General features: G+C 46.2%; 3 protein-coding genes across 16 annotated transcripts in view; 1 reads left to right on the top strand and 2 right to left on the bottom strand.

Moving 5' to 3' along the window:
* Positions 1 to 21: 21 nt before the first annotated feature.
* LOC121113190 lies at positions 22 to 21,764 on the bottom strand. Of its 6 annotated transcripts, none has more exons than XR_006938949.1 (5): positions 16,213 to 18,635; positions 15,760 to 15,891; positions 6,389 to 6,498; positions 1,903 to 6,224; positions 22 to 1,654 (listed from the first exon to the last, which is right to left on the bottom strand). XR_006938949.1 is itself a non-coding variant. In XM_040698249.2 (5 exons), the coding sequence occupies exons 1-5, from the start codon at positions 21,391 to 21,393 to the stop codon at positions 6,439 to 6,441; spliced, it is 459 nt and encodes a 152-aa protein (XP_040554183.1). In that variant the 5' UTR covers positions 21,394 to 21,764; the 3' UTR covers positions 3,747 to 6,438. The 6 variants fall into 6 exon arrangements, 1 of the variants encoding a protein (XP_040554183.1); XM_040698249.2 differs by lacking the exons at positions 22 to 1,654; positions 15,760 to 15,891; positions 16,213 to 18,635 and adding exons at positions 20,406 to 20,521; positions 20,607 to 20,736; positions 20,829 to 20,964; positions 21,377 to 21,764 and having other exon boundaries at positions 3,747 to 6,498; XR_006938948.1 differs by having other exon boundaries at positions 6,389 to 15,891.
* Positions 18,608 to 19,573, top strand: MIXL1 (Mix paired-like homeobox). The gene is made up of 2 exons (NM_204990.2): positions 18,608 to 18,929; positions 19,004 to 19,573. The coding sequence occupies exons 1-2, from the start codon at positions 18,621 to 18,623 to the stop codon at positions 19,325 to 19,327; spliced, it is 633 nt and encodes a 210-aa protein (NP_990321.2). The 5' UTR covers positions 18,608 to 18,620; the 3' UTR covers positions 19,328 to 19,573.
* LIN9 (lin-9 DREAM MuvB core complex component) overlaps positions 21,455 to 26,735 on the bottom strand; it is a 37,516-nt gene continuing 32,235 nt past the window's right edge. For all 9 annotated transcript variants that reach the window (NM_001031042.2, NM_001396721.1, NM_001396722.1 and 6 more), the window contains 4 exons: positions 24,793 to 24,918; positions 24,269 to 24,451; positions 24,061 to 24,158; positions 21,455 to 22,839 (listed from right to left, as the gene is read on the bottom strand). In NM_001031042.2, the coding sequence (NP_001026213.1) occupies positions 22,734 to 22,839; positions 24,061 to 24,158; positions 24,269 to 24,451; positions 24,793 to 24,918 (513 nt within the window). In that variant the 3' untranslated portion in view covers positions 21,455 to 22,733. The remainder of the gene's footprint in view (positions 22,840 to 24,060; positions 24,159 to 24,268; positions 24,452 to 24,792; positions 24,919 to 26,735) is intronic.

Raw genomic sequence — 26,735 nt, 5'->3', positions numbered from 1 at the left:
CCCTCTCGGAACGCCGCTCTGAGCCCCGCCTCCTCGCGGGCGGCCGCGTCGGGCAGCGCGGGCTTTGGCTCCGGCTCGCGGGCGGCGGGAGGGCGGCAGTTGGCTTCTCTCTCTCTCTCTGTCTCTCTCCCCTCAGGAAACGCGCCTCGGAGCCGGCACAAGAAACGTGCCAGGCCGTTATTTCTCCAGAGCTCTAGCTGCTGTGAGCTGCCGCCCCGGTGACCGCCAGGCAGCGTTCGCAGTAACGCAGTAACCGACACGTCCGTCCCCAGCGCTGCCCGGGAGCCGCTCTTCCCTTCGGCGCACCTCCCGGTCCGCTCGCTGATCTCTCGGCAGGGCTGATTGTTAAACCACGCTTAGGACGTGCTTTGAAGCCTTTGGATGAAAGGCAGAGGAGATGTGAAAGCTGCATTTAAAGCACTTCACTTCCAGTCAGTACTTCTTGAAAGAGCGAATGCCACTCGCGGCCCTGTTTACTACAAACGCGCCCGGAGAGGGGCACAGTCTGGCTCAGGTGCCGGTTAACCCAAGCTTCAAAAGCCACTTCACAGCCACTTAGAAATCCTTTGTAGCTTCTTCACTCGCTTCTGTTTGTTTGGGTTTTGGCTGAGGATCACAGACACAGCGCTACTCTTCGCTTTATCCCAAGCCTACAGAACATGGGCCCACCGTCCCCTTCGGAGCTCTCCACAGCTCCGCCTGTCCGGCGCCACGCCGCGCACCGAGCTGACGGCAGCGCGGACAACGCCATCTCCTCGTGCGTGAACGCCCTCACCCTGCTTTGCAGGCGGCATTTCAGCCTCAGATCTGGCCTCACATCAAGATCCGTTAGCTCATCTACAAGATTACGTTCGGTCTGTGTTCAAAGTTTGCATCTGGCACGTTTCCTGCTCGGTTTGCAGAGGCCATCCTTCATAGATACACGCATACGTGTACATATGTATTTGTAGTAATTCTGCTGTTTAATACATAGCGAGCTTAATCCCTCTTCAAGAAATGTTGAATTCTTTATCCTAAAATACATCCTTAAAGAACCCGACATTCTTACTGATCCCTATGGGGTTTGCTATGTTTCTCTCAAATGGCAGGAAATATTTTCATCTTACATACCAGCAAACCCAGAGGCGTTTCTGCTTCATGGCAGAAGCTGCCTGCAGTCAGACAGCCCTCAGCTTCCCCACATGTCTGGAGGCCAAGCTAAATCCAAGATGCTCCGTGAGCCTCCTGCTTGACAAGCTCATTTGGAGAATGATGACAGAAAACTGATTTGTCTCATAACAGGATCTCTCCTGTAGCAAATGTTTGACGCTGCTAGTAAACGTGTGACTATTCACCTCTTCCTGTGCCAGCCCTGCTTTGCCAGCCCTGCTATACCCTGCAACAGGCGTGCCAGCAGAGCAGGTTTCTCCACAACGTGCAGCGTTGTCTGCTGGAGAGGTCCCAGCTGGAGAGCAAGACATCTGTCAGTGTAGCATCCGAGTGAGGCACGGCTACGGCCGGCGTGCTCTGCTGCAGCTCTGCAGCCTGGTGTGCGGCTGTTCAGAGCCACCAGGCAGCACAGGTTTACCCTCAGCAGCTCTCTGCACAGCTGTCTGGTGAGCGTGGAATGGACCCGCTACATCCACCCTCCTCTGCTCCACGCTGCTTTGGGGTCCTGTTTATAAAGACAGATACGGTGTCAGGACAAAATACCAGGAAAAAAATATATATATATGGCAGGTTCAGATTTTGAGACTGGAAGTCCTGGTCTGGATTAATGTAATTAATCCAGTAAAAAAAAAAAAAGAAGAAGAAGAAATATTTTTCCAGGAGAAAATGTTGAATTTGCAGTTATGGCTGTTTGAGATAGAGTAGAATACAAGATGTGCTTATCTGGTTAGAAACAAAACAAAGCAAATCTACCTGGAGCTGCATGTTGTCCAGGCATCCCCAGGCATGGAACACCCCCTCCCTGCTCCCACAGGTCTGGCTGTTCCCTGGCACGCAGCTGGTGCGATTGCCACCTCAGACCTCTAACGCCTTCAACAAATTGCTTGTGAGTCCTATAAATGAGGAAGGGAGACTTTACTGAATGACCATGACAAAGAGTTCCCAATAATTTATATCCTTGAGAAAACCAGTTGTGGATAAGAGGACGATGCTAAGTTGAGCCAGTGAATTACTTATTTCTTGTAACAGCTGGTTACATAAAGCAAGGAGAGATTACATTCAAGACCCACAGTGGCAGTTTAGTCTGGCAACAGTGGCCTCCACTAGGAAACACGCTCCTAGAAACTTTATGTAGAATAAATCAATTATTTAATTCAAGCTGGTGAATGTTTAACAGCGAAAAATATCAGCCATCTGCAAGCGCACAGTGAACCATTAAAAAGTTATGGAGCACCGGAATGACTTAAACAAACCATTCTGCTCTTCCTGGGATCCTTCCTCCCACGGTGGGTGAAACACGTGTGCTCCCAGCAGCCGGGGCTGTGCCTCGAGGTGCCCCCTGGCGCAGGGCAGCGACCACGTGCTGTTTGATAGAGCAAGGGCTGCTAAATATTTGATTATCTCAAATGAGCACCTCTGAGCTGCTACGGCTGCTGCAGTATGGGCTCACCTGCTGTGAAAGTACTGTTAGCAGCTCGGCAGGAATGGCTACGTTGAATAAAACAGGTGTGAACACTGTTGCCAGGCCTACTGCTGTCATACCAGCCCAGAGCTCCGGTAGCTCAGGACTGCACCTTTTGGCTTATAGCAGGGAATGAGAAAAGCGGACTGCCTGGTTGGTAGGGAGAGCTATGTGCACCTTTGCGAAGGCACTCAGGTTAATGGAAGGAGCTACGGTGCATCTGCCGGTATTGCCCACTTTGGTGATCACTCAACCTCTTCCGTCACCAAAGCTGCTTTTCATAGGGGCTTCTAGCTTTTCCTGGAGAAGCCCAGTGTGACCATACCGCAAGTGCACGAATCAGAGGATCTTCTCAGGAACTCTTTAGATGTTCCAAACGCTTTTAACTCAAAGATTTCACTTCAGGCGTTCATACGTGTGCAGTAAATTGGTTTTGGTCCTACTGGGATCAGCAGAGTCGGCACAATAATGTGTAATGGCACCACAGGATTAATTGAGTGAAAGTCCTGGTGAGTCACTTCAATGTGTCCTTTCTCATTAGTTCTCATTTACTCAAATGTTGAATAAAGTCCACGGAGAAAAATAAGCCCACTCAAGATTTTACACTTCTACTTTCCAGTTAAGCAAGAGAGCACTTTCAGTTTGTTTCTTCAAGACCTCCACTACAGTCAACTCCAGATTTCAGTTTCGGTTTTTCTAAGAAATAATGAAATCAGCAGGAACTCAGAGATAGAAAGAAATACATAGAAGTTTTTTACTAGAAACCAGCGGATCGTTTTTGTTGCTGCCCGAAAATAACCACAGTACTGTTCTATTTTTCCTTCCAGAGGTCTCCTCTAAAGCGCAGCCTAATCTTGCCTCGCACGCAGGAACAAACACTGCTGTGTGTTTCACATCCTGTTGGACAACTGAATGACTGCAGTACAGCTGCAACCTTTAAGACACGTTGGATCCCTTCTGGGACCTCTAGACGGCGGGGTGCACAATACCTGTCTTTACTTCAAAGGTAACACAGTTCACTGTGCTGCTTGCTGCCTTGGATTTATATAGTAATTTATGGTGACGTTCCTGCTGACTTCTTTAAATTATGACATGAGCTGCAGGATAACAGTTAATCAGATGTAGAGTCTGGCAATGCCTTTTTCACAGTGTCAGCAAACACTGCTGAAAAACAGCTTTATTGACGGAGTGCTAGAGAGACCCATAAGGAAAAATACACGTGTGAAAGGCTATCTTCCCATTATATTCTCATTTTGACAGAGAGCAAATGTTCCTTAGGATGGATGCAGTTGTAACAGATACAGGTGATCATAAAAGAACAATCTAGTCCAATAAAATAATTATACCGGTTTGATATATCTTATGCTGATGGAATTGCATCTACAACAGTACAGCTCTGTAAGCAATCATGCTCTTTACAGGCACACTAGCTGAGAGCAGTACAGCGCTGTTATCACGAAGTTCTTGCTAAGCAAGATATGGCTGGGAATTTAAGCACTTCCTGAATATAACCAGCTCCTCTAATACACTGATTTTACAGAAGAGAGGACATGGAAATCAGTGCAATTAGTGATTGCACTGTTGGCCATCTGCCCAGAGAAAAACTGAGTCAACAGCCAGAATAACAACTTACACTCACGAAGCACCTCCAGAAGGGCACTGCCCTCTGGTTCAGGGTCTAAACCCCACTAGCACGTGTTCCCAAGGGGCCCCGCAGGGCCAGCATGACCCTGCCCTGAGATCTGCTGGTGTTCCAGAGCCATCCTCCTCCTCCATGGTTTGCTGTCATACAGCTTCTCCCCTCCTGTGTTCTTTCCTTTTGGCTTGATTTTTAAATGAGCTATAGCTGCCTTTGGGCCTTCCAGGCACCCCATGGGAAGGAGTAATAAGCAGAAAGGTGATTTCTTTCCAAAACTGTTTGCTGAGCCTCCTGCCTGCGTCTTGGGAAGAGCAGAGCCATGCATGCACTAAGTGGTGCTATTCACATCGCTCCCTTCCATCCAGCAACCAGACAGGTAACATACCTTTCCAAAGTGTGCATTAAGCCTGTCCTTCCTCACCTAATGATGAGGTGAACACTTTTCAGTGGAGAGTGTGCAGCCAGTTCCCATTTGCTCATCTGTGGCTCTCTTTTTTTATGCTGCTTATTTTCCTTCTTTGGGTCGAATTGGCTGCTGTCAGAAGGAACCACCCTGGCCTCCTCCCAGTCACAGACACCACACAAGCTCATCAGCATCCTTGTGCCAGGGCTTAGACTCATCCCACCTCCCTCCTTGACCTAATTAAGCAGGCAGAATACTGTCTATTTCTCAGGTGCTGGGTTAGTTTGCTGCTTACTTAGAGAGCAGGCCTAGCTCCCTGAGGTCAAGCAAGCACTGGAAGTGGCAGTAATGTGCTGCTGGGAGCGGGGAAGGGAGGATGGGAGCGGGTCATCCTTGCAGTTAGAGCTGCAAGCTAATGCCAAATAGTGGTGATCTCAGTCCACTACTGCTTCCAGCTGTGTCCCACATCCTTCTCCCTTGCGCTGAATCCAGTGCTGGAGTGACTTCCGGGTCAGTTGATTCAGCTGGCTGATCTGGCTGAAAACTATTCATTTGAATGGCATAGTTAGTTTTCTGCTGCTCTGATGAGCAGATTTTGCCCTGTGGCCACACAGCCACTAGATGCAATTTAAGGAAAGCAATGTAAATGGGAAACAAGGACAGCAACTAGCTTGTAGACAAACTCAGTTGTAATACCAGACTGCACCTAAGCAGCAGCTAGACCAATCCAGCTCCCCTGCTGTCACTGAAATAACCAGATCACTAGGCAGCTTGCTTTCCTACCTGTGTTCTTCTGCTCTAACAGACATATTCTCAGTGCAGAATGAGTATTTTTATCTCCCTTAATCTGTGCCTGTAGAATTGCATTAGAGCAGGCAATTTCAATTTCTTCTGATATGTGGGCTGCTAGTGGACAGGCGGATCCTGCACAGCAGAACTGAATCTATTCTCTTCCACTCCTTTATTGCTTCTGTGTTCACAGTGGCAACAGAGAAAGATTGAAGTCTAGTGCACAGCAGAACTCCTGAGAATCACCAAAGTCCCATCAAAATGGTGACATCCAGGATAATAAGTAAGAGCAGATTATGGGGAGCAAAGCAGCTAAACAAAGATGGAAATGTTGAGCTACAACCTGCCCACTCCTGTTTCTTACTGGACACCAATGGACAAATTACTGAGACAGGGCTTCCATTTTGTCTCACTTGTGTTTGAGTAGGATATTCTCAAAGAAAATAAGCAATAACATAATTTCTTACAAGATTAACATAAGAGCCTTTGTTACAAAGCGGTATAACAAGTCTAGGTTTGTTTCCAGGATGCACTCCTAACTGTGCCTTTTCTTGGCTTGCAGAAGTCTCTCTTTGACAGTCTGTAGCTCCTCTCCCTACACTGCAGAAGGCTGCTTTGGTGCAATGGAGTTATGATGGCAGCACTGGATCCCAGTGAAATACAGCCTCTCTCTCTCCTTTTTTCTGTCCCGTGTTGTTGTTTTTAAGTGGCTTTATTCCCAGGTCTGGCACACAGTCCAGTCACATAAAAAACGGAACCAGTACAACTGTCGGGGCAAACGGCTGCAAAGAGATGAGTGTGAACGAGTTAAGTGGCAGACAGGATTTCCTTAACCTGCCAAATCTTCATTTTTCATCAAGTCTTGAGTTCAGGACTGGCACATCTGGCACGTCTGTGACCTGGGCTAGCACCTTTGGCTTAAAGTGCCTGAAGTTTATTTACATACCTTCTCACCCCTATGTTGCCGATACTTGAGAGGAATTGCTGCTGGACAGGTCATATATTTCTCCTCTTGGACAGAGAGAGATATGAATCCTCTTCCCTTTGCATGCTTTTCTGCAAGATAATGAAATCATTGGGTATGGAAGGGAAGGACATAAATAACAAATAATTGGATGTAGTCATGGAGCCATCAGCTGGGGACCTCATGTATCTCATACAAAACAGGGTCTGGTGTGGCTGGCACAAAAGGCAGTTTTAGGAGGGAAAAACAAAGCAAGAGGTAGGAAAGAAGGCTATAAAGGAAAATCTTAACCGAGTTGATTACATCTCACTGGCTGTGTTTCTGAACCGTTTTCCCAGGAGAGAAGAGTCCGAATGCTTCATTCAGTGGTGATGTGCTCCTGCACACCAGTTCTCAAACAGCAGAGGCTAATGGTCGAAATGCCAGCAGTAGGCCCCCGAGATACTATGCTATCATAATGAAAGGAGCAATTCCCTTACTTTCTTCTGTCTTCAGAAGCTGCCTGACACTTAAAGAGCCTTACTAGTGCAAGTATGTGAGTTAAGAGCTGCATCCTTTCCTGACACAGTTACACTGGTAAAGGCCCTGATTTAGATGCAGCTCTACAGACATAGGCAAGAAGACATCTTTAACCTCATGGAGACACCCAGAGCAACAAAGTCTTTCTAGTAGAGACAAGCCCTTAGCCTCAAAAGGATGTGAATGTGAGTCTCCTGTGTATCTTTTGTCACAGGACTCCATGGAGTGCTTATCACTGTAATCACTGAGTAGCCTTTATATAACAGCAAAACACAGAGAACAAAACATACTCGCATATATACAAGACGTATAATGAAATACTGTTATATTTCCCAGTTAAAGGACAGGCTCTGAGATTCTCAACAGACACTGAAACGTCTTTCCAGATCAAACCTGGATAAGAAAATCCTTTGCCAGATGGATTGCCAAGCATTAGCAGCTGTGTGTCCAGCACCTCCCAGCACCCTGCTAGCAAGGACAGGCAGCCAGGTCTTGCTAAGCTTCTCTATTCAAAAAGAGGGCAGTAGCAATCTTTGCTGGTTGAACCTGTGGTGTGAAATGCCCCATTCAGGTCACTGGGCATTCATTATGACCCCTCGTGTCTTTGTGTGTGTGAAATGTAGTTATCGCATTGTTGATCACCTAAATTGAATAATCATAGAGTCATAGGATATCCCGAGTTGGAAGGGAACCACGAGGACCATCAAGTCCAGCCCCAGTCCCCAGACTGTTCTGATCACAAAAGTGAGGTGCTGGTCCTGATTAGGACTCCCAAGTTCCACACAACTAAATAAGTGTTGAACATGACCGGTTTGACAAAAATAATACCGTATACGTAAAGGCAAGTAACTCAATGTGCTACAAAAAATCCAATCATTTTGATCTTCTCAACAGTCTCTTTAGAGATGGGAGAAAAACATCCATCAGGCTGACTGGAAGGTACTTGAGGGCCAAAAGGAAAATGTCTCTAGCCACAAGAAAACAGGTCAGTTTTAGCAACACACTAATTGCAAAATGATCCAAGTTTTCAATTATTATTATTATTATTATTTTTGAAGGAGCTTTTCCCCCCTGAAATTTGTAAAACACATTATTAGGAGAACATCTGCTTTCAGAGAAAACTTATTTTTCCCAGTGGCCCACTGCAAGCTCTAACCTAACGCATTGGCAGCAGTTAGTTCAGCAATTCCCTTTGACGCCGTGAAGCTCCAAGTCTCTGCAAAGAAGCAGTGAAAGGATTACAGAAAGCAGTCACTGTGGAAAACCACAGCCATAGGATCAGGTTAGCAGGAGCCTACGATTTCTGTGGCTATTGCATGAGACAGACAGCTTCATCCTGGCACCAGAGTAGGACTACGCATCATTTTCTCCTCTTTGAACAGACGAGCTCCCCGCCAGCAACTTACTGGTTTCAATTTTGGAGATGCAGCAGCCACTTACCTGTTGCACAGCCTCAGAAAAAGGTAGACAAGAGCTTTTCAGAAAGTCTCAGGCATCCCTATTTAGACTGGAGACTGCTCGGTATCTAACAAAATGAATTCTCAGCTACCAATGGATATAGACAAGTCTTAATCTGTGGAGCGTTAAAGGATAAATGAAGGCTCTGGTTGGGGAGTTATTGAATGCTCGAGGATTTCCAGTATCCTGATTTCTAGATGCCATTACAAACCCACGACCTCAAATTCCACAGCAACTCAGCTCCCCCTGTGATACCATTATGTACCCATGACTGGGCACAAGGATGTGCCACTTCTTAACCTGACAGCATATTGCTACACGCTGTAGCATGTAAATTCAGCTCTGCTGACACGTCAGCCTTCTTCAGTGTAAGTTTATTCAAGCAACCGTGCAGTGTGTGTTTGCATGGATATTTTCACATACAAGAAACAAGTTCTCTCTGCTCCTCATTCCGCTAATTTTTGCACTCACAGCTATTCCTTGAGGGAATTCATTTCCTGGACTGTGATGTTGGGTGCTGAGCCCCACTGGGTTCACTGCTGCGCTTTGTGCCTTCAGTTTGGACCTAGTGGTCTCTAGGAACTTATCTCAGTTCTGATTCTTGAATGAGCTTGCGACACGAACTGCTGATCATCAAAAATATACAATCTTTTACCATCTCTGTACTTGTGTGAGAAGTACATCTGGTTGCAGTGAGCTGAGAAAGAACCAGAGATCGTTTTGGTTGAGCAGTTTCCAGGGCAAAGCAATCAAGTGACGGCAGTGCCTCGCTGTGCTGCCTTCCGCTTGTGCCTCTGGGATCATGAAGTAGAAGCAAACCCCAGATGACAGGACCCTGCTCCCAGCAGCCTCTGCTGGGCTCATTAAGCCACAGGGTTGTTATGTGGCACCGCTGCCGGAAAACAGCTGGGGTGGGTCTGTTTTTCTCCAGCCTGCACGTAAGTGAGACCGGAGCTGCCAGACATTGCTCACACCTGCAAACAGTGGGAAGTGAGTGAAAGCCGGGGAGCCTCCCCAAGGATTTTCAACAGAGCCAGGAAGCCGGCATTGAGGCTGCTCCTTGGCTTGCTCACGAGCTTTCTGTGTGCCTTCAGGCCACTTGCTTTCATTTCTGGGTGCCTCTGCAATGTCCCTGCACGGGAGCTGGTTGCCAAGGCTCAGTGAGCTCAGGCAGGGCTCAGACACAGGCGAGCTTGTGCCATGGTGTGCTCAGTTCCAGCCACAGGCTTTGTCTGATGCAAAATCACTCCTCACATTGCCTAACTGTCCTGTCACCTTTGGTAACGGCCGCGTTGGAAGCCGACCATTTCCTCTCAGACAAGTGAGCTCACTGCCACTTCAGACCCGTGTCAAAGGACTTTGCGTGTCACTTACAAACAGGCCATTCTCCATCCCCACTACAAAGGCCCTATCTGCACTACAAAACAAACACAACCGACCCACCCACGTACAACAGGGCAGCCTTTTTGCATTGGTTTGTCCCACCAAGGAAGGGACCTGGAGTTGAGGAGGCTTGGAGCTTTCCATCAGGCTGAAGGCGGCACTTTGCTGTCTGTGCCAATGCGCACTCAGCCTCCCACAGCTGACCAAGCCACACAACGATGCTCTACTTCTCATATTGCCTCTAGCAATATGCTATATTGCATATGCTATATTGCACATAGCACACTTCTTGAACATTATTTATAAGAAACACTTCGTCCCCAGGAGTGAAGCTTGCAGAAAAACGAGTAGGAAAATGTATCATGGCAGTGTCCTTATTCAGGGGCCCAGCCAAGAGCCCATTTCCAGTACTGCCGCAGTGTATTTCGCTAGCACAATTCCACATTCATTACTTGCTGTCTGCTCGCTCTGGATAAACAGAACTCATTTTCTGATTCTGATTCAAGGGGAACCCTGAATGCGGTTTCAAACATGTGGTCACACCCAGCTAAGGACAAAGATGTGCTTCATATGCCAGGTAAAATACTGCTGGACTCACTCCACGCAGTCCAGGCGAGCTCAGTTTACAACTGTATGTGAGTAACATCCAGCAAAAGTGCCCAAAGCAAAGCTTTGCAGGTCTGCTGTTACTGTGCTGGAATTGCTAATGGCACGCAGTCAAGTGCTAAGGAAAAGGCAGGCTATATTGCAAACCCAGATAAAATTACCTTTTTGTTAACAAGCACTGTAAAATTGCCCAGTTTGGCTCACCTCGAGTTCCTCCAGGCTTCTAGGGAGTTTGCACCCCACATTCCTTGAGCTATATAATGAGATGATTGCTACAATATTTTATTTTGGCTGTGTGCACATGAAATAGGGCAGACTGATAATACAGCAGAGAGGGTGTAGAGCAGCAGCTGTTACACTTTCAAAGAGCATTACTGATCTTTTTATAGTTGGCTGCAGTTGACATCACAGCTAAATAGAGTCTCACTCTAAAATATAATTCACCCAGCCTATGCAGCCTTAAAGCCATGCATCGCTGGGAGGAGAGAGGGTCACAGGAGGCGGCGCAATGCCAGAAAGGCAGGAAAAGTATGGGGATATGGTTGCTGCTTTTCCCTGCACCCGTTAGGAAAGGCTTCCCCAGGAAGGCCAACCACCTCTGGAGAAAAGCAAGAGAGTGCAACCTCTAAAATCACAGTTGCTGCTTTTACACTGGTGTCACTGCAATGCTGCTAGAAGTGGGTAAAAGCAACTGTGCAATACAACTCATTGGCGAGGAGTATCCCACTCCAGACCTCCCTCATGAGCCTGAGTGCATGAGCTTTCAGAGCTTTCAGGAGAGTGCTTTCCACCAGCAGGCCACTCACTAGTAAGAAAATAATGAAGCTGGGTTTAGGGGAGGCTCAGACAGAACTCAAGGGCAATGGGGATAATGTCACAGTGGTGGCTGAAACTCAGCCAAATAAATAGTTTTAGTACAGCAGATTCACCGCTATCCATTGTATGGGGTTTGGCCACCAGAAGTCCTAAATCCATTCTGTGTGTGTATGTGTCCAAGATTAATATAAGGTTGTGGTGATGCCTTGACAGCTGGACTTGATGATTTTATAATCACTAGGGTTGGAAAAGATTTCTACCTTATTGTACATACTCCATATGAATGGCCTGGGTTTCCTGAAGTAGCTTTCATGGTTTGATGCACACTGCACCTCTCCTTGGGTTCTGTGACCAAGGAATGTTTGGTTTTCATCTGTTTTCTTCTGAGATTTCCGTCATGGGAACATGTCAGCATCTCACTTTTCCCCTGAACTGCCCTTTTCATCTTGTAGGGATTTGCCATCACAACAAGAAGTTACGTTCACTTAAAATATGAGGAGACAGTGCATCACCACAGTCTGAAAACCTTTCCTTGGCACTGGTTATATGGCACGCCAAAAACATCCTGGGTAAGTTATGAGTACAGCATCTTTCACAGTCTGTCACTGTTTACTGTCTCAGGGGTGTTATGGCACAATCTGACCTTAAGAGAAAGCTGCATGCACACAAGCCTCCTCTGTGCTGGGAAACTCATCGTCACCATCACCAAATGAACTAGCACGTATTCAGCACAGTGGCCAAGAATGATCAGCACTGCCTTCCTCCTTCCAAAAAAGGTCAAATGAATTTCTGCCTGAGCATATGACACTGTGCAACACAAAAGTCCACTCCAGCCTCATACCAATGTCGTTGCTGCCCTGCTTATGCTGTGCTCCCACCTAGCGCTACAGGAAGGGATCTGGCCCAGAGTGTCACACCATCTCCTTGCCAAGGCATGCACTGCCTGCTCTCCTGGCCTGGCTGTATGTTGTGCAGGGCAGCTGAGAGTGCTGCCCTACAGTGACCCCACCATGCCAGCAGCGCTGCCCTCCAGGTGTGCCTTCACCATGCTTCGCAGGAGGCCTTCTCCTTTTCTTGGGAAGGAAATTCAGTCTTTCCTACCGTGTGATGTGGTCCATGGTTTTGTATCTGCTGAAGACACTGGCAAGAGTTGAGAGCTGACCCTCAGAAACACCAACTAAGAAAGGAGGTCAGATAGATCTGCAGCGTGCTCATCTTCTGCAGCTCCTTCTGCATACCATTTACATGGTCCTAAATAAAATTCTAATCTGAAACCAGCTCTTCCATTTTGACTAACCAAAGGAATCTGATGAAGTTGCACTGCTGCACACCTTGCAAACAGGATTAGAGGGAGGCCTGGGCAGCAGGAAGCAGGCACCAGTCCTGTTCTGGAACAAGGATCTCCTGGGAACAATCCTATGTGCTTCTGCTGGCACACCATGCACATTTCCTTCAGCAACAGCAGCACAAGCAAGAATTTATCTTCAACTATCAAGCAGAAGCCTGCTCTGTGCAGACAGTGGAAAGATGACCATTAGTCTGAAGAGAAGCAAAGTCAAGCTCTTTAGGCAGGGAGGAGTGGTCCTCAGTGAATGCCACAACATTCACAGTCAGCAGGCTCCCTGTTTCCCCAGAACTGTATGTGCTGGGACTTCTGCTGCATTATCTGGTAGGGGATACAAAACAAGGAGAAAGGACAGTTCAACTGAGAGAAACTTCTCTCTTTATCTTCTCCCCTTTGAATTTCCCAGCTTTTTTTCATACTGGCGAGATGTGCAAGGAAGACAGCACTTTCAAAGTGCCAGAAGACCATTAATGCTGCCATGCTGTCACTGGCCAAGACATACGTGATATTTCAGACATCCAGGCGATGTTGCGACTGATGTGATATTGCGACTGATGTGATATTGTGCCCACTTTTGCAGTTTCCAGTCACTGTCATAAGGACTTGGTGTTCACACTTCAGGCATGGATGGCCAGGCCAAAGGGTGGTGATAATCATGGAGGAATTGCAAACAGGGCATGGCTGCAGTTATCTCATTTTGAATAAGAAATGCATTTGCTCTTTGGCCTGTGCCCAGTGGCATGGAGAAACCTCCAGGGAGCGGGGAAGAAAAGCTGTCAAGGAGAAAAGTCTTAAATCCCCCAGTACTGATAAGACAAGCTTGGATAAATGAGTGGGGAAAGAGTCTCCAGGACTAGAAGATAACAGAGAAAGAGATAAAGCTACCAGTGAAAAGAGGAAGACCTCTTGACAACAAAGGAGAGGGTCAGACTAAAGAAGTGACAGCGATGCGCCCTTGACAAATGGGGCCAAAGTCAAATGGAACAATATAGCCGCCAGAAAATAAGGCACAGGAGCTCAGCTTGAATAATAGGGAATAACAGCTGTTGTATGAAGTACAGGAGAAAGAATATGAGGCCTTGTGCAGGTCTGGGCAAACAGGGGCACTGGGCAGGACGAGGGCAGGAACAGTGCCTAGGAGGAAGCAACCTGCTTGCAGTGAGGAGTGAGGCAGCCCTTGAGGTGGTACTGGGCTGCTGACATGGGCAAGGAGAACAGCTGGAGAGGAGAAAAGAGATCCTTTCCTATGCAAGCACATGGAGCTGCAGCGTGAGTCAGACACCAGAAAATCATGCCTATAATCATGCTTATAAAAATCAGGATAAGCCACAGAAATAATGCCTACTAGCTTTGTTACATAGAATTATCTTTCTTTTGCTTTTCTTCAGTGCAGTTTTAAATAGCAAAGTAATGTGAGTCAGTTAATGCATGGAAGAGAATCACTTCATCAAATGGCATAGTAACTGCTGCACACCCCAGTTCTGAACATCAGAAACTGCCAATTTAATTAATCATCAGCCACAAATCCTCAGCTCGGGTGGAACTTCCCTCGTTCCACCTACATCTTAAAGCTGGAAATCTTCCCAACTGTACAGGGGCCTGAAATAAAACCCCCCAGAAAAAAAAATGCCTGGGAAAAACAAAACAACTTTTTTGCAAGTGCCGAGAAAAGAGACCATCAGTCCCTTGTCTCTAAAACCAACCAGAAAAGAAGATAGGAAACATGTAGTCTGAATGATAAGAACCAAGCCCGAGCGTCAACCTTGGCACGCAACATGTACACATGCTTCAGCTGCAGAAGGGAAGAGCAGGGCTGAAGAAATCTGCAGTCAGTACCACTCAGAGAAGAAAGACTTGTGTGGTGTAACCAAACAGAGCAGCCAGGGGAAGGCTGGTGGCTCTGTGTTAACCTTGTAATGGGCATCCAACCTTCCCAGGAGAGCGCTGGTGCTTCCCATTGCTTTCTGGTTATGGACTATTAGAAGACAGCTTGCTTCATATTTGGGTTTTTCTCTCCATAACTACAATACATTAGCTTTAAAACAATAAGAACAAAAAGAAGATAAAATTGAGATTCTCATAAAATCTATTGATTTCAGAAGCTGGAGGCACTAAGACAGATACCAAACACTGTAAGGCAAAACCAGAAAATCTTGTGATTGTCATTTGTTAAGCTGGGATAGGTAGAAGAAGGACTTCATCATGTATGGAATGAAGAGGGCTTAGGAGCCTGCCAAACAGTGTTAGAAAACAATGCCTTAACACTGCTTGCTAAGACAAGGAAGTCTACAAGCAGCAGATAGTGGACTCTTCAGAGCCTGTTAATTATTCAATGTTGTGACAGAAGATGTAGCCCCTGTGCTACATATCACCCTGCACTTCCTGCCAGCCTTGCTGGGTTTGCACATTCCGACTGCACCCTGCAGAGAGGCTCCAGGTAAAGAGTGGAGTTGCAGCACAAGGAGGAGAAAAACAGGGCTCTGTTTTTTAACTTAACACTCCCCTTCTCATCTCCCTTTCCTCTTGTTATTCATCTGCAGAGACAGAGATTCTCCTTTGTTTGTGCTGTGAATTAACTAAGCATCACTGGAAGTTCGGGTAGCCCAAGAATTTTATATGTACAAATATACATATCAACAAATGTTAAAAAAAAAAACCCTTCTTTAAAGGAATATACCTGTAAGAATAGAGCGTGACTATTCTACAAACCTCTTTCAGAGCACATGAATGAGCAGGCAACAGGAAGAAGTCAGTTAAATACAAGCTTTAGGGTCTTCCACAGCATCACACTACAAAACTAGAGAGGGCACAGAGAAAATAAGCATCAGCAGGATTTCCTTCAGCCTAAGGCTTGCTGCCAAAACAATCTTTGAGACTGACCTCTCACTTCTGAAGCACCGTGACTGCCAGGTGTGTGCATCTTGCCATTCTCAGGATATCTCAGGATGACTCAAAGACAGGCTCAGGTTTCACAGTGTCTTAATTCACCCCTAAATACCCAGGTGCCTTCCAACCAGGCTGTCTGCCTCCAAGTAGCACGGTCCCCTCTGCCTTCTCCTTTTCCCATTCCTGACACCATCTCTGCCATTTGCTTTTATCTCCTTCCCTCTCTCAAATCCTTGACCTTCCTCACTCATAAGGTAGGGAGCCAGCTGCCAGCAGTCAGACATACTCTGCTTTTGTCCCTTTGCTGTGTATGAGTTCCCTCTGAACTCAGGCATCTCACCTCAAATCTGTTCCTGTTGGGATTTGGCACATGCAGACCCTTGATCCTTTCATATGCATTTGTGAGGTCTTTGTGCCTTTCCCACTGCTTTCTTCCAGGCCTGCTGTACGTCTGCAGCTCTTATCAACTCCCCTGGGGACGGAATACACGAACGCACCATGAGGTCCTGAAGCCACGTCTCACACCTGGAAGGAAATGGTTCACCCCACCAGGTCACACCCCCCTCCCAAACACAGGGAGTGAGTCACAGGGTGCTACGGTGCCTGGCTGTTGAAAGCAGAAGAGCAGCATTTCAATTCTCAAAGAAAAACACATGTATATATAGATGCGATCAACACTAGCCAAGCATGATAGAGTCATCCTTTAGAAAGGACAGGGAGCTTGTCAGATCCCTTTAATTTAACTCCATGGAAAAACTTGGTATGCAACCATTGGGCAAGACCAGACCTTTACCTGGTGACCTGGAATCCTTATGGCACTGCACAGCTGTATGAACATGTCCTACACAGGTCTGGTGTCAGCAAGGTCTGACTGCTCTTGGACACCCTTGGAGCAGAGGATGATGTGTGAGGATGATGTGCGGAGTCCCACGGTGACCAGAAGACCTCAGCTCTCAGGGCCACAGCTGAAGACCCATGACTGACAGCTCAGAGGTCTCAGGAATACAGTTCCACACATCTGGAAACAGACTCAGAGAGAGGAAAAGGTGCAGCTCACTCCCTTGAGCTCTTCCTCTTTGCAGCCTGAGAGCTGGAAACGCCAACACTGCTAAAGGACAGCCATAAATGATCAACATGAGATCATGGTGAGAGCAACTTAAAGTCACGGATGCGTCTAAAAATACATAGATATTGGTGTGTATGCATTGGGAAAACCTGAAAAACCTCTAAAAGCTTTTGGAGGTTGTAAAGAGCTTTGTCAGAGGAGTTACACAGTAACTAGGAGCAATTAGGGATGAAATTATGCATTCATTCTAAAGATTTCCTCTTAGGCAGAAAGAAAAAAGCCTCAAAACCTGAGCCTGGTGTGCAGCAATGGTTGTTGGTATCGGGGCCTGATAGGGAAGCTGGGAATTACGTGGCACTGTCGTGCCAGAAGAAATGCTGGAGCGAACACACTTACACGCCCATAAAAATGTCTCCAGTCTACAATTCATTTCCTTCTTCCTCTTTTTTCTTTTTTTTTTTTTTTGACAAACTAATATCAGTTATACAGGCACTGCTTCTTCAGTATAGCTTAAATTTTAGCTTTTACAGCAAAAATATGGTTTTGTTTTTTCTTAACATTTCTCTAAGGAGATGAAATCGGGTGTATGACCACTGCTACTTCTCTCGTCACCTTCTGAAGCTGCTGGCCACCTTCCATTAAAGATAACACGTACACTGGGATCTCCAAGACACCGAGATTTGTGAAAACACTCAAGTAGATGAGAGAGACTTAAATTTGTGTTATTAAAAGGTTCAACATTGTTTTTAGCAATGAGAAAATTCACATTAAGGACATCCCCCACCCATATCATACACTTGGTAGAACAAAAAATGACCATACCGGAGTGCCCTGCCTGCAGAACCCCAGCACAAACCAAATGAAAGAGCAAAAAGCAAGAGGGGTTCACACACAGGACGTGTACCCTGGTGACTGACAAACCACTGCATGGCAAAAGCTGCTGTGTCTCATCCCCTTCGGGCAGAGCAGCAACACTGCTACAAGTGCTCGGTATCCCAAGGAGAGCATATTTATATGACCAAATGCCATACTGCTGCTTACGCCTGCAGGCGTTCCAGGACTCTGCCCAAACCTCAGCTCCAACAGTCAGTAAGGAGGGATCTCAGTGTGCGTGGTTAAAAGATGATTCTGTGACCCACAGCAATTGGAGACTCTGAGCAGCCTGGAAACAGAGCAGGCCAGCAAATGTAGGCCACTTCTTCCAGCCTCTTCAAAGCTGCAGTGTTTCAGAGCCCTCCTTACTGTGCTAGGTGCCTGCTGATGGCAGCAATGACATGGCAGCACGCTCTCCACCTGTTTTTGTTGCTGCATCCTGTATTTAGAAATAGCTATCTCAATTTTAGACGCATTAATTCAAAAAAGTGATTCACTTCTGGACTGATAGTACAGATTCTGTATTTCAAGTGGAGAGGTAGGATCCTCCTTTGTACCCAGGCAGGACGAAGTAAGGACAGGGTGCCAGCACAGCTCAGGGCAGATGCAGGCACCCCGTGATGCTCACCGGTGCTGGGGTGAAGCTCTGTGGGATCTGGTGGGAGGTTGTTCGCATTATGGGAAGAGATGGTAGGAGAAAGCCTATGTTACTGAGAGCAACTGATCATCATCTGCACATGCGAAAGCACAAAGGTACAAATGCCTTATGAATAAAAGCTCTTTCAGAGCTGATGCTCAGAACGCTGCTCCTTCAGAGGGAGCAGCATCTCACGCAGCTCGCTGAGGGCAGTCTGTATGTCTCACGCCGCGATGGCGGCCGTGCTGCAGCCAGGAATGGCTACTCGCAGGCACACGGGTGGGAAAGGTGGTGGTGGCATCGCCCGGCTCTGCCCGCTGCAAGCTGAGCTCTGGGGCTCTCCAGGTGCGTTTCACCTGCAGCTCACACAGATGACAGCACAGATCTCACTGAAAGGACGCAAACACCACAGCGGTGCCGCCCAGACGCGGTACCACAAGCGACCCGGCGGTATGCCCAGGTACCTGCCTGAGGTACCGACCCCGTGGCACTGAGGGAGCTTCGGCCCCCGCTTCACGCCGGACCCCCCGGGCCGGGGCCGCCTCCCTTCGGCACCCCCGCCCCCGCCGGTCCCCTCCCGGCTATAAAGCCCCGCGGGCGGCCGGACCCCTCCTGGCCCGCCGCCATGGCCGCGCTACGCTTCGGGCCGCCCCCGGCGGAGCTGCCCGCGGTACCGCCCTCCTGCCCGCCGGGCCGGTGGCTGTGCGGGACGGCCGGGGGCAGCGGGGGAGGGCCCGGCGCGGCCCCGGCGCCCCTCGCGGCGCTGCCCCCGGCGGCGGAGGGGGCTCCGTCGGCGCAACGTCGGAAACGGACGAGCTTCACGGCGGCGCAGCTGGAGACGCTGGAGCTGGTGTTCCAGGACACCATGTACCCCGACATCTACCTGCGGGAGCGGCTGGCCGACGCCACGCAGATCCCCGAGTCCCGCATCCAGGTGAGGGGCAGGGGGTGCCCGCCCTCCTCGCCGCCCGCCCTCACCGCGCCCTCACGGCCGCCCTCTCTCCCCAGGTCTGGTTCCAGAACCGCCGCGCCAAGTCTCGCCGGCAGCGGGGACCGCCCCGGCCGGGTGCCCCCGCACCGCCACCGCCCCCGCCCCAGCGCTCGCCGTGCGGCGCGGCCCCGCTGCTCCGCGCCCGGGAGGAGCACCGCGAGTGGCCGCCCCGCGCCGCCGGCCCGCCCGGCTCCGCGCTGCGCCCGCACGGGGGGAGCGGAGGCGCCCCGGCCGGGCCCTACCCGCCCCGCCCCGCGTTCCCCCTCCCGGCCGGCGGCGGCTTCTCGGAGCTGGGAACGGAGTGGGAGGAGAACGCCATCGGCGCCTTCCGAGCCCTCTGACGGCCGGCCGGCCCTGCCCGCGCCTCTTTGCACTTTATCCCGTGGACTGCGCCTATTTATGCACGGGAGATGGGGGCGGCTGCGCCGGTTGCCGGCACCGTGTTACACTGTTTACAGCTTCTATTTAACCTTTTTAAGCCCCCAAGCCGACCGAATGCACTGTTCTAGGGGGGGTGGGGGTCGGGAGGGGTCCGTTGTTACTTTTTGAGACAGAAAAATAAATAAAAGTTCCCAATTCTGCTCTGCGCTGCTCTGGAGCCGAGAGTTTTGTTCGTGATGGGGACAGGGAGAGGCTGCTGACCTCGGAGGGGCCACAGCCCCCATGGCAGGGGCTGCTCTGAGCCCTGAGAGCCGTGGGTGCAGCAAGGGGGAACAAGAGAGCTCTAAACCAGCACCCTTTCCCCAAATGGGACAGTGTGAACTTAGGACATAAGAAATGCAAAAAAAGGCCCTCAAAGGGGGGCATTTATTAACGATTGTATTAGTGTATGTGTAGCTTAAGGCAGCTCTTCCTGCCTACAAAGTAGAGCAAGCTGTCAGACTCCGGTTAATAGAATCAAAAGACCAGTAATATCATCCAGTCCAACTGTCAGCCTATCCTCACCGTGCCTGCTAAGCCATGTTCCTTAGTACCACATCAGCACAGCTCTTCAACACCTCGAGGGATGGTGACTCCACCACCTCCCTGGACAGCCCGTGCCAATGCATCACCGCTCTTTCTGAGAAGAAACGTTTCCTAATATCCAACCTGAACCTCCCCCTGTGAAACTTAAGGCCATGACCTCTTGTCCTATTGCTGTAACCTGGGAGAAGAGGCCACTTAGGCTTCTTGGCCACCTGGGCACGCTCCTGGCTCATTTTCAGCCAGCTGTCAGCTAACAGCCCCAGATCCTTTTCCTCCATGTCTTTCCTGCCACTCTGCCCCAAGCCCGTAGCAATACATGGGGTTTTTGTAATTGAAGTGTCCTTGGTCTTGTTGCAGCTCATGAATCCAACCTGTCCAGATCCCCCTGCAGGGCCTTCATACCCTCAGGCAGACTGGCACTTGCTCGCAACTTGGAGTCATCTGCAAACTTACCAAGGGTGCACTCAATCCCCTCATCCGGATCTGTAAAGATATTAAGTAGGGCTGGCCCCAGTACTGAGCTGAGAAACACCAGTCAGGAGACAACACCTGAACATCACAAGGCTCTTCTGGAGACAAAAACAGAAGTGAGGGGTGTGTGCACTGGACAAGGTAACCAGTACCCAAAATCGTTTGGTGTAACCCATCACGTACCTGTGCTTGCTGGATCTGAGACAGCCAAATTCCTGTGGAGCTGCAAGCTTGCGAGGCTGAGTGGTGCAGCAGGAATGCTGACTGAGGAACTCCCTCCACAAACAAAACAACAGAGCTGTCCTTGGTCAAACTGTAGAGTAAAGAAATAAAAATGAAAATCTGACACCATCCATCCCAAGCGGACTTGGCTGCCCAAGGAGCTGACACGGATGGAGTACTCACTGCATTAACATGCATGCTCAGCTTCCACGTATACAACAGTGGCTTGCACAGTGAGTCTGCAAGCTGCTGCTGGGAACGCCAGCCCCTGCTGCTCATTTTCCATTGCACTCTGCAGTGACTGAATTCATTGAGCCACCTGGGCAGCAAACAAAGAGACAAAGGTGAGCCGCTTCTCATCAGCACAGCTGCCTGCACTGTGCACCAGGCGTTCAGTGAGCACCCAGGAAGAAGGGGAGGGGTGGAAGTAAACTGCAAGAGGATTTTTTCCCTCCATGTCAGCAGTAGATCACATTAGTTATTGTCAGACCGAACCTTTGTGCCTTAAGTTAGGCTTTGGCATTTCTCTCCGTTTAATGAAAGCTGCGAGTGTGGGGAACCACTCCAACTACTTTATCAAACAACACAAAATAAAGGCACTGGAAGGGCCACAATCACATCCTGTTACATGATGAGAGGGACAGCTCTGTGGCTAACTTGAGCAAAAGTAGTGTCAGGTGTTTTGCAATACCCCTTGTACATGCCCTGGATGCTTTAAAAGAGCCACTCACCGTGCTACCCAGGCCATCACGTTTCGTTTTCAGCAATTAACTTCTCTTAAAAAATGACCTGAAACCACGTGCCAGAAGTTTGCATTTTTGTGAAATATATCAACTCTTATAGTTCAATTTATTCAGTTACAAATTTCACCGAGAATAAAAGATTTATGCATTTCTCTTAATTAACAGAACAAGTTTAGCTAAATATAAACTCTGCACTAAAGTTTTGCAGTGGCACAATACCAACACAGAATACAGAAGCATCTTTAAACTATACAAAATTTTAAAATCGAAAATAATCCTGTTTACATATTCTTTATACATTAACATATAAAAGACCTCATTTAATGAGGCATCTAAAGGAATCCAAAACAACTCTACAGCTATCTCTGAAAATCCATATCTGGAAATGATTCATTACACAGAAGCTTTACAAGACTATTTAAACAAACCAATACACACTTTTTACAAGATTAACATTCCAAAATGTACTCATAGGCAGGTTGTCACTTTTCATTTTTGCAGTTTACCTCACTGGTTATATTTTATTATAAAAATCTTCATATTTCTATATGTTGGGTATGTCAGATAACCAGGAATCTAATTTAAAAGTTGTGCAAAACAAACCAAAAGTTGGAAAAACAGTATGTTTTATCACTCATTTATATAAAATACCAACTAAAACACTTCTTTTTGCCCCACACAAAGGGAAAAAGCCATAACGACTCTGTTTCTGGAAAGGTATCAGTTCCATTCTTATATTCCTTCATTAGACTTCTTATATAAATTATGATAAATTAAATGTTCCAACAAGACACTGACTGATCCATAGACCTGCCCAACATCTTCTGCAACTTTAGTTCTCTGTCCACATCCCATCGCTGCTTCTTTAGACCCGGAACACTCAGCCCATGCTATCACCATGCTAGCTGGTGGCATCTCAGGTACCTAGAGAAGTGCAGCTTTAAGGAACAAAGACTGCCACACAGCTACTGACGTGAGCCATTTCCTCTTCATCACTTCATCTAACATACCAGGAGAGCCAACAACAAGAGGTGGGCAGAATTAATCTGAACTTTTAAAAACTAAGTTCAAATTATATGAAAGTACGTTTTCAGGTTTATTATAATAAATGCAATTACTAAGGTTACCAGTTAGCAAAACTACTGCATGTGAATAACAAATGGAGAAATCTAATGTAATGCTTGCCAGTAATGCTGGTTTCCTTAAGAAGCAAATATAATGTATTTAAAAAGGGTCTGAGAGGTCTTCTTTTCCCTTATCTTCTGGTAGTTAGGGTATTTGTTGAAGCATATATAAATGAAGAGGATTTTCCAGAACTACTTGCTATACACTTGAAAGAACGTTTTCAGTCTCTGTTGGTGTTATTAGCTGCAAAGGCATGTAAATTTCCCATCTGGCTCAGGCCACTCTGAATATGTGCAACATGGATCTCAACATTATTCTGAAAACAACTACAAGGGAGAGAGGAAAAAAAAGAAAAGGATTAAGCCTCTTACTTAAAGGGTAGCATCTGAGTACTTCTACAAGGTACAAGCAGTCAAATATATCAGAGTAGTGCATCCATATCAGTTATCAGGTTGCATTAGTAAATAGCATTTACAAGAACAGTTGCATGAAGTCAAAGTTACTGGCTTGGGTTCTTTAAAGATGACTGTAAAGTGGTTGGAGCTAATGAAAGAAAAACATTGTGAAGAGTTGCTAAAGTACCCAGACTAACTACAGTGAAATGGAAAGATCATCACCTTCTTAGCAGTGTTTATCAGCCCTTAGTTGAATCTGTTCCGACATTTACTTGCAGTGTTGATGACAGGAAGTTTCTTTTTTTTTTTTCAAGCAAAATGGAAAAGTGCTATAAAAAACCATTCTCAACCCTTTTTTAAAATCAAAAAGCTGCCTATCTTTGCAAAAAAACAAAAAACAAACCAAAAAAAACCAACCCCCCCCCAAAAAACCATGTATGTAGCAATACCAGTGTGGAGGGCATAAGGAAATGCTTAGCATTTCAGTATTTATTTATTTTTAATTATGTCATTTAGTGACTATGCAATTATTTAAAAAAAATCACGGTCACAAATTGTTGGAGTTTGCAGTATACTCAGGAAGAGTATCATCATGTTCTTGCTATTTTTATAATGCCTCCTCAGGCACCTGCTTGTGACAACTGTTGAAAAATGGACACTGGACAAGAGGAGCCTTTGATCCGGCACAATATGGCTGCTCTTTTGTGGTTTGTTTGTTAGGTTTTTTTCCATTTAAAACATTGTTGATAGAAGCCAGGCCGAAACTCTCATTGTCTCATATACCAATGTCTGATATTTACAGACAAGAGATTGAGTAACACTAAGAAAAAGAATATGGAAATTGTACAGCAAATATTCTAAAATAACAGTTGTCATGAATTTCCTGCTCCTCAGTCATTTTGGTTGCTGCTGTATCAATTTATCACTTTTTTCTTTTTAATCAGGTTACTTCACTGATAGGTTCAAACAGAAAACTGCTTATTTTGTACTCCCTTTAAGAAGATCCTTTAAATGGGACCACTTACATAAACAAGTAGTTACCAGATTAAAATCCTTACTTATACTTACTTACATTCACTTCTAAAAGACATTAACAATTGCTTGCTGACACAAAACGTGTAATTAGGAATTAAATATTCAAAGTAGTAGTACCTGATATTTGAGGAATCTATTGAATTCTTAATGTCATTTAATGAATCTGTTAGTGATTTAAATTCAAAGGAATTCAGGTCACCTCCTTCTGCTAGACACTGCAGGAGAAGAAAACAAAAAATGTTCTAACAGTTCAGCACAAAGAACCTGACAGAGGTTTAATATTATATACTTAATTGGGAGACACTATTTTTTGCGATTATTTTACCTTAATCTGCAGTAATATTGCTGTAAGTCTAGAGATAAGGTCAGTTAAATTTTCACTTTCGACACAAAGCTGTCCCGTTGTGGAGGAATTTGCTTGCCTAACAATTTCCTGAGCCTCCTCTTCACACCTCCGCCTCAGATCTGTTGGCTGGTCTGCGGGCTGGAGGCCTTGGTCTGGAGCAAGCTGCACAGAGAGAAATAAAGATAAATGAAGATTAAATAACTCTTTTGCATTTGGTGCACATATGAAGTGACAAACGATTGCAAAAAAGTCCACAGGTATATAGCCTGCTTTATTTTTAATTCATTTATATACATGCGTGCCTATTCCAGGACTGGCCACTGGCATCATCAGAAGTGCCTGCATTCAGGTAAGAGAAAGAGACAACAAAACAGATACAGCTGCTACCAATTTCAGTTCCACATGAGCCCTGCTTATGCACTAGTCCCAGAAAATTCTGATTTATTTTTTATTTTTTAACTCAGGCTAAGCATAAACAAATACAGACTCCAGCAAAATCTTACCTCGTAACAATACTGCTGAACTTTATGCAACACTTTATTTAAGTCTTTGTTTAGTTGTTCTAGATCTAGAACAATAGTAGCATATCTCCTCTGAAACTCAATGCTTATTGGCATAGAATAGGATTTCTGTGGAAAAGACAAAGCAGGTTAAAGTTAATACAATACAAGCAGAACTCATCAAAAGGAATTTTTACTTTAAAATAATACTGGGATATTTGAAATCTCAGTGCCTATAGAAATGTTAACATGAAAAAACTTCAAGTCTAGTATCACTGCTTACAACTCCAAGTGACAACTGGTGCAGTAACTACTGTGCTTTTATTCTCTTCAGAAGGCACCACGGTGGTCTGTGGCACTAACCACTACAGATGACAACTACAGCTTGACCCGCTTATTTCACCCATAGTGGGACATGACTTCTTTCTACAGTATGAACAGAAGATTATTTTGTCAGCAGAACAGTACAGAACAACATATCCAGCAGCTCTAGAACATAAGACCTTCTTCCTTGACCAGCCCCCTCTAGAACATGCTGGTCTAACATAGGCTAGTCATGGAAGCCACAGGGAACTGTGAATTCTGCATCAGAGATACATGGATGATGGCATTCTATGTTGGTGAAGATGAAAGATGTATTCCAGCAGCACCAGTACTATTTATGATCCAGCAGCGATCCAAAAACTGACAAACAGTTCAGCTCGCAGACAAAAGATGGCTGGCTTTTTGTAGATGGAAACAGATAACATCTCTGTCACAGGGCATCTACGCTTCTCTTGAATGACCAGCATCACCTTTACCTCATCTTTGTTGCAGGTCAAGTGAAAAAAAAGATCCAGCTATCCTTCTTATTTGCATTTGTTTATGCAACAATGTTTAGTCATCAGAACAGTGGATACTGTTCTGTGTACATGGCAACTAAGATGAGTATAGCGATGTCAAGGTGCTTCACTGTTAGGTAGCAGCCCTTTCCCTGCTTCATGTATGTTTGAATTTATTACTATTGCCAGATAAAAATGGGTTATACTCCATATCACTTCTGATTTTGGTCAGTTCTGTTTACTTCTATGTTGGATCATTAAAAAAAAAAAAAGCAAATAACTTTACTTCAACAATTTTATCAGTGATTATTGAAGTCTGACAAACTCTACTTGAATGAATGAAGTCAAAGGATTCTATATTTTACTCATGTTTAAGTTTGATACTGTTATTTAATTGGACTATTGTTGAAGAGTCATGTTCAAAGAAAATGCATTCCAAAGGAGAAGCAACACATACTATGTGGCACAAATGTAGATGGGATTACCAAGAGGATAAAAGAGCATTACAGACAGGCTAAGAACATGACCCAGTATATGTCTTCTATTTTTATCAGGACATAAATAGTGACAAGAGTTGCTTTATAATTGCTGACTGAAAAAGCAAATAGCAGAAGAAGTGTTTAACGGCTATCTCCAAGTCCTTATCTAGGCTACAATTGAGTTAAGATTTATTTATTCCTGGACCATCATCTTCTCTATCGTTTCTTTGCTCTCTCAGTGTTGTTATTTTCCTTGGTATTCTTATTCTACAACAAAAGTTAAATTTACGATGCAGGAGATAACCGACATGCTAATGTCTGGATTTTTGTCAAGAGGAAAGCTAGTGAAAACTCAGCCCTTCCTATGGATTTCTTTACCCCTACAAAGGTAAAGACAACTCAGTTGGAACAGATAGCTTTATTGTCTGTATTAAGGAGAGCTGGTAATTCTTCTGCATCAGAATTACAGTCTGCAATAGCATGTCTTAATCTTGCCTCTTTTAGCATTTACTTTAATTATTAGTTTTATTAAGCACAATTAAAAGGCAAAGCATTTGACATACAGGAGAAATAATATAATAACTGAACTGATAACAAGGTTTTGAAGAGCAGCCTTGCAGCAATAGGTAGCAGGATAACAACGTGT

Source organism: Gallus gallus, chromosome 3 (genome assembly GCF_016699485.2).
Source record: "Gallus gallus isolate bGalGal1 chromosome 3, bGalGal1.mat.broiler.GRCg7b, whole genome shotgun sequence".
In the NCBI taxonomy this organism is placed as follows: Eukaryota; Metazoa; Chordata; class Aves; order Galliformes; family Phasianidae; genus Gallus; species Gallus gallus.
The sequence above is the reverse complement of the archived record's forward strand: the minus strand, read 5'-3'. Positions and strand labels throughout refer to the sequence as shown.

Bases quoted from the DNA above. Each gene is read 5' to 3' on its own strand.
- LOC121113190 (XM_040698249.2), bottom strand. The intron at 20,737-20,828 runs GTGAGTACTCCA...TTTACTCTACAG, and splicing joins TGAGCATGCATGTTAATGCA to TTTGACCAAGGACAGCTCTG. The intron at 6,499-20,405 runs GTAAGTTTGCAG...ATTATCTTGCAG, and splicing joins GGGGATTGAGTGCACCCTTG to AAAAGCATGCAAAGGGAAGA.
- MIXL1 (NM_204990.2), top strand. From the start codon at position 18,621: ATGGCCGCGCTACGCTTCGGGCCGCCCCCGGCGGAGCTGCCCGCGGTA. The intron at 18,930-19,003 runs GTGAGGGGCAGG...CTCTCTCCCCAG, and splicing joins TCCCCGAGTCCCGCATCCAG to GTCTGGTTCCAGAACCGCCG.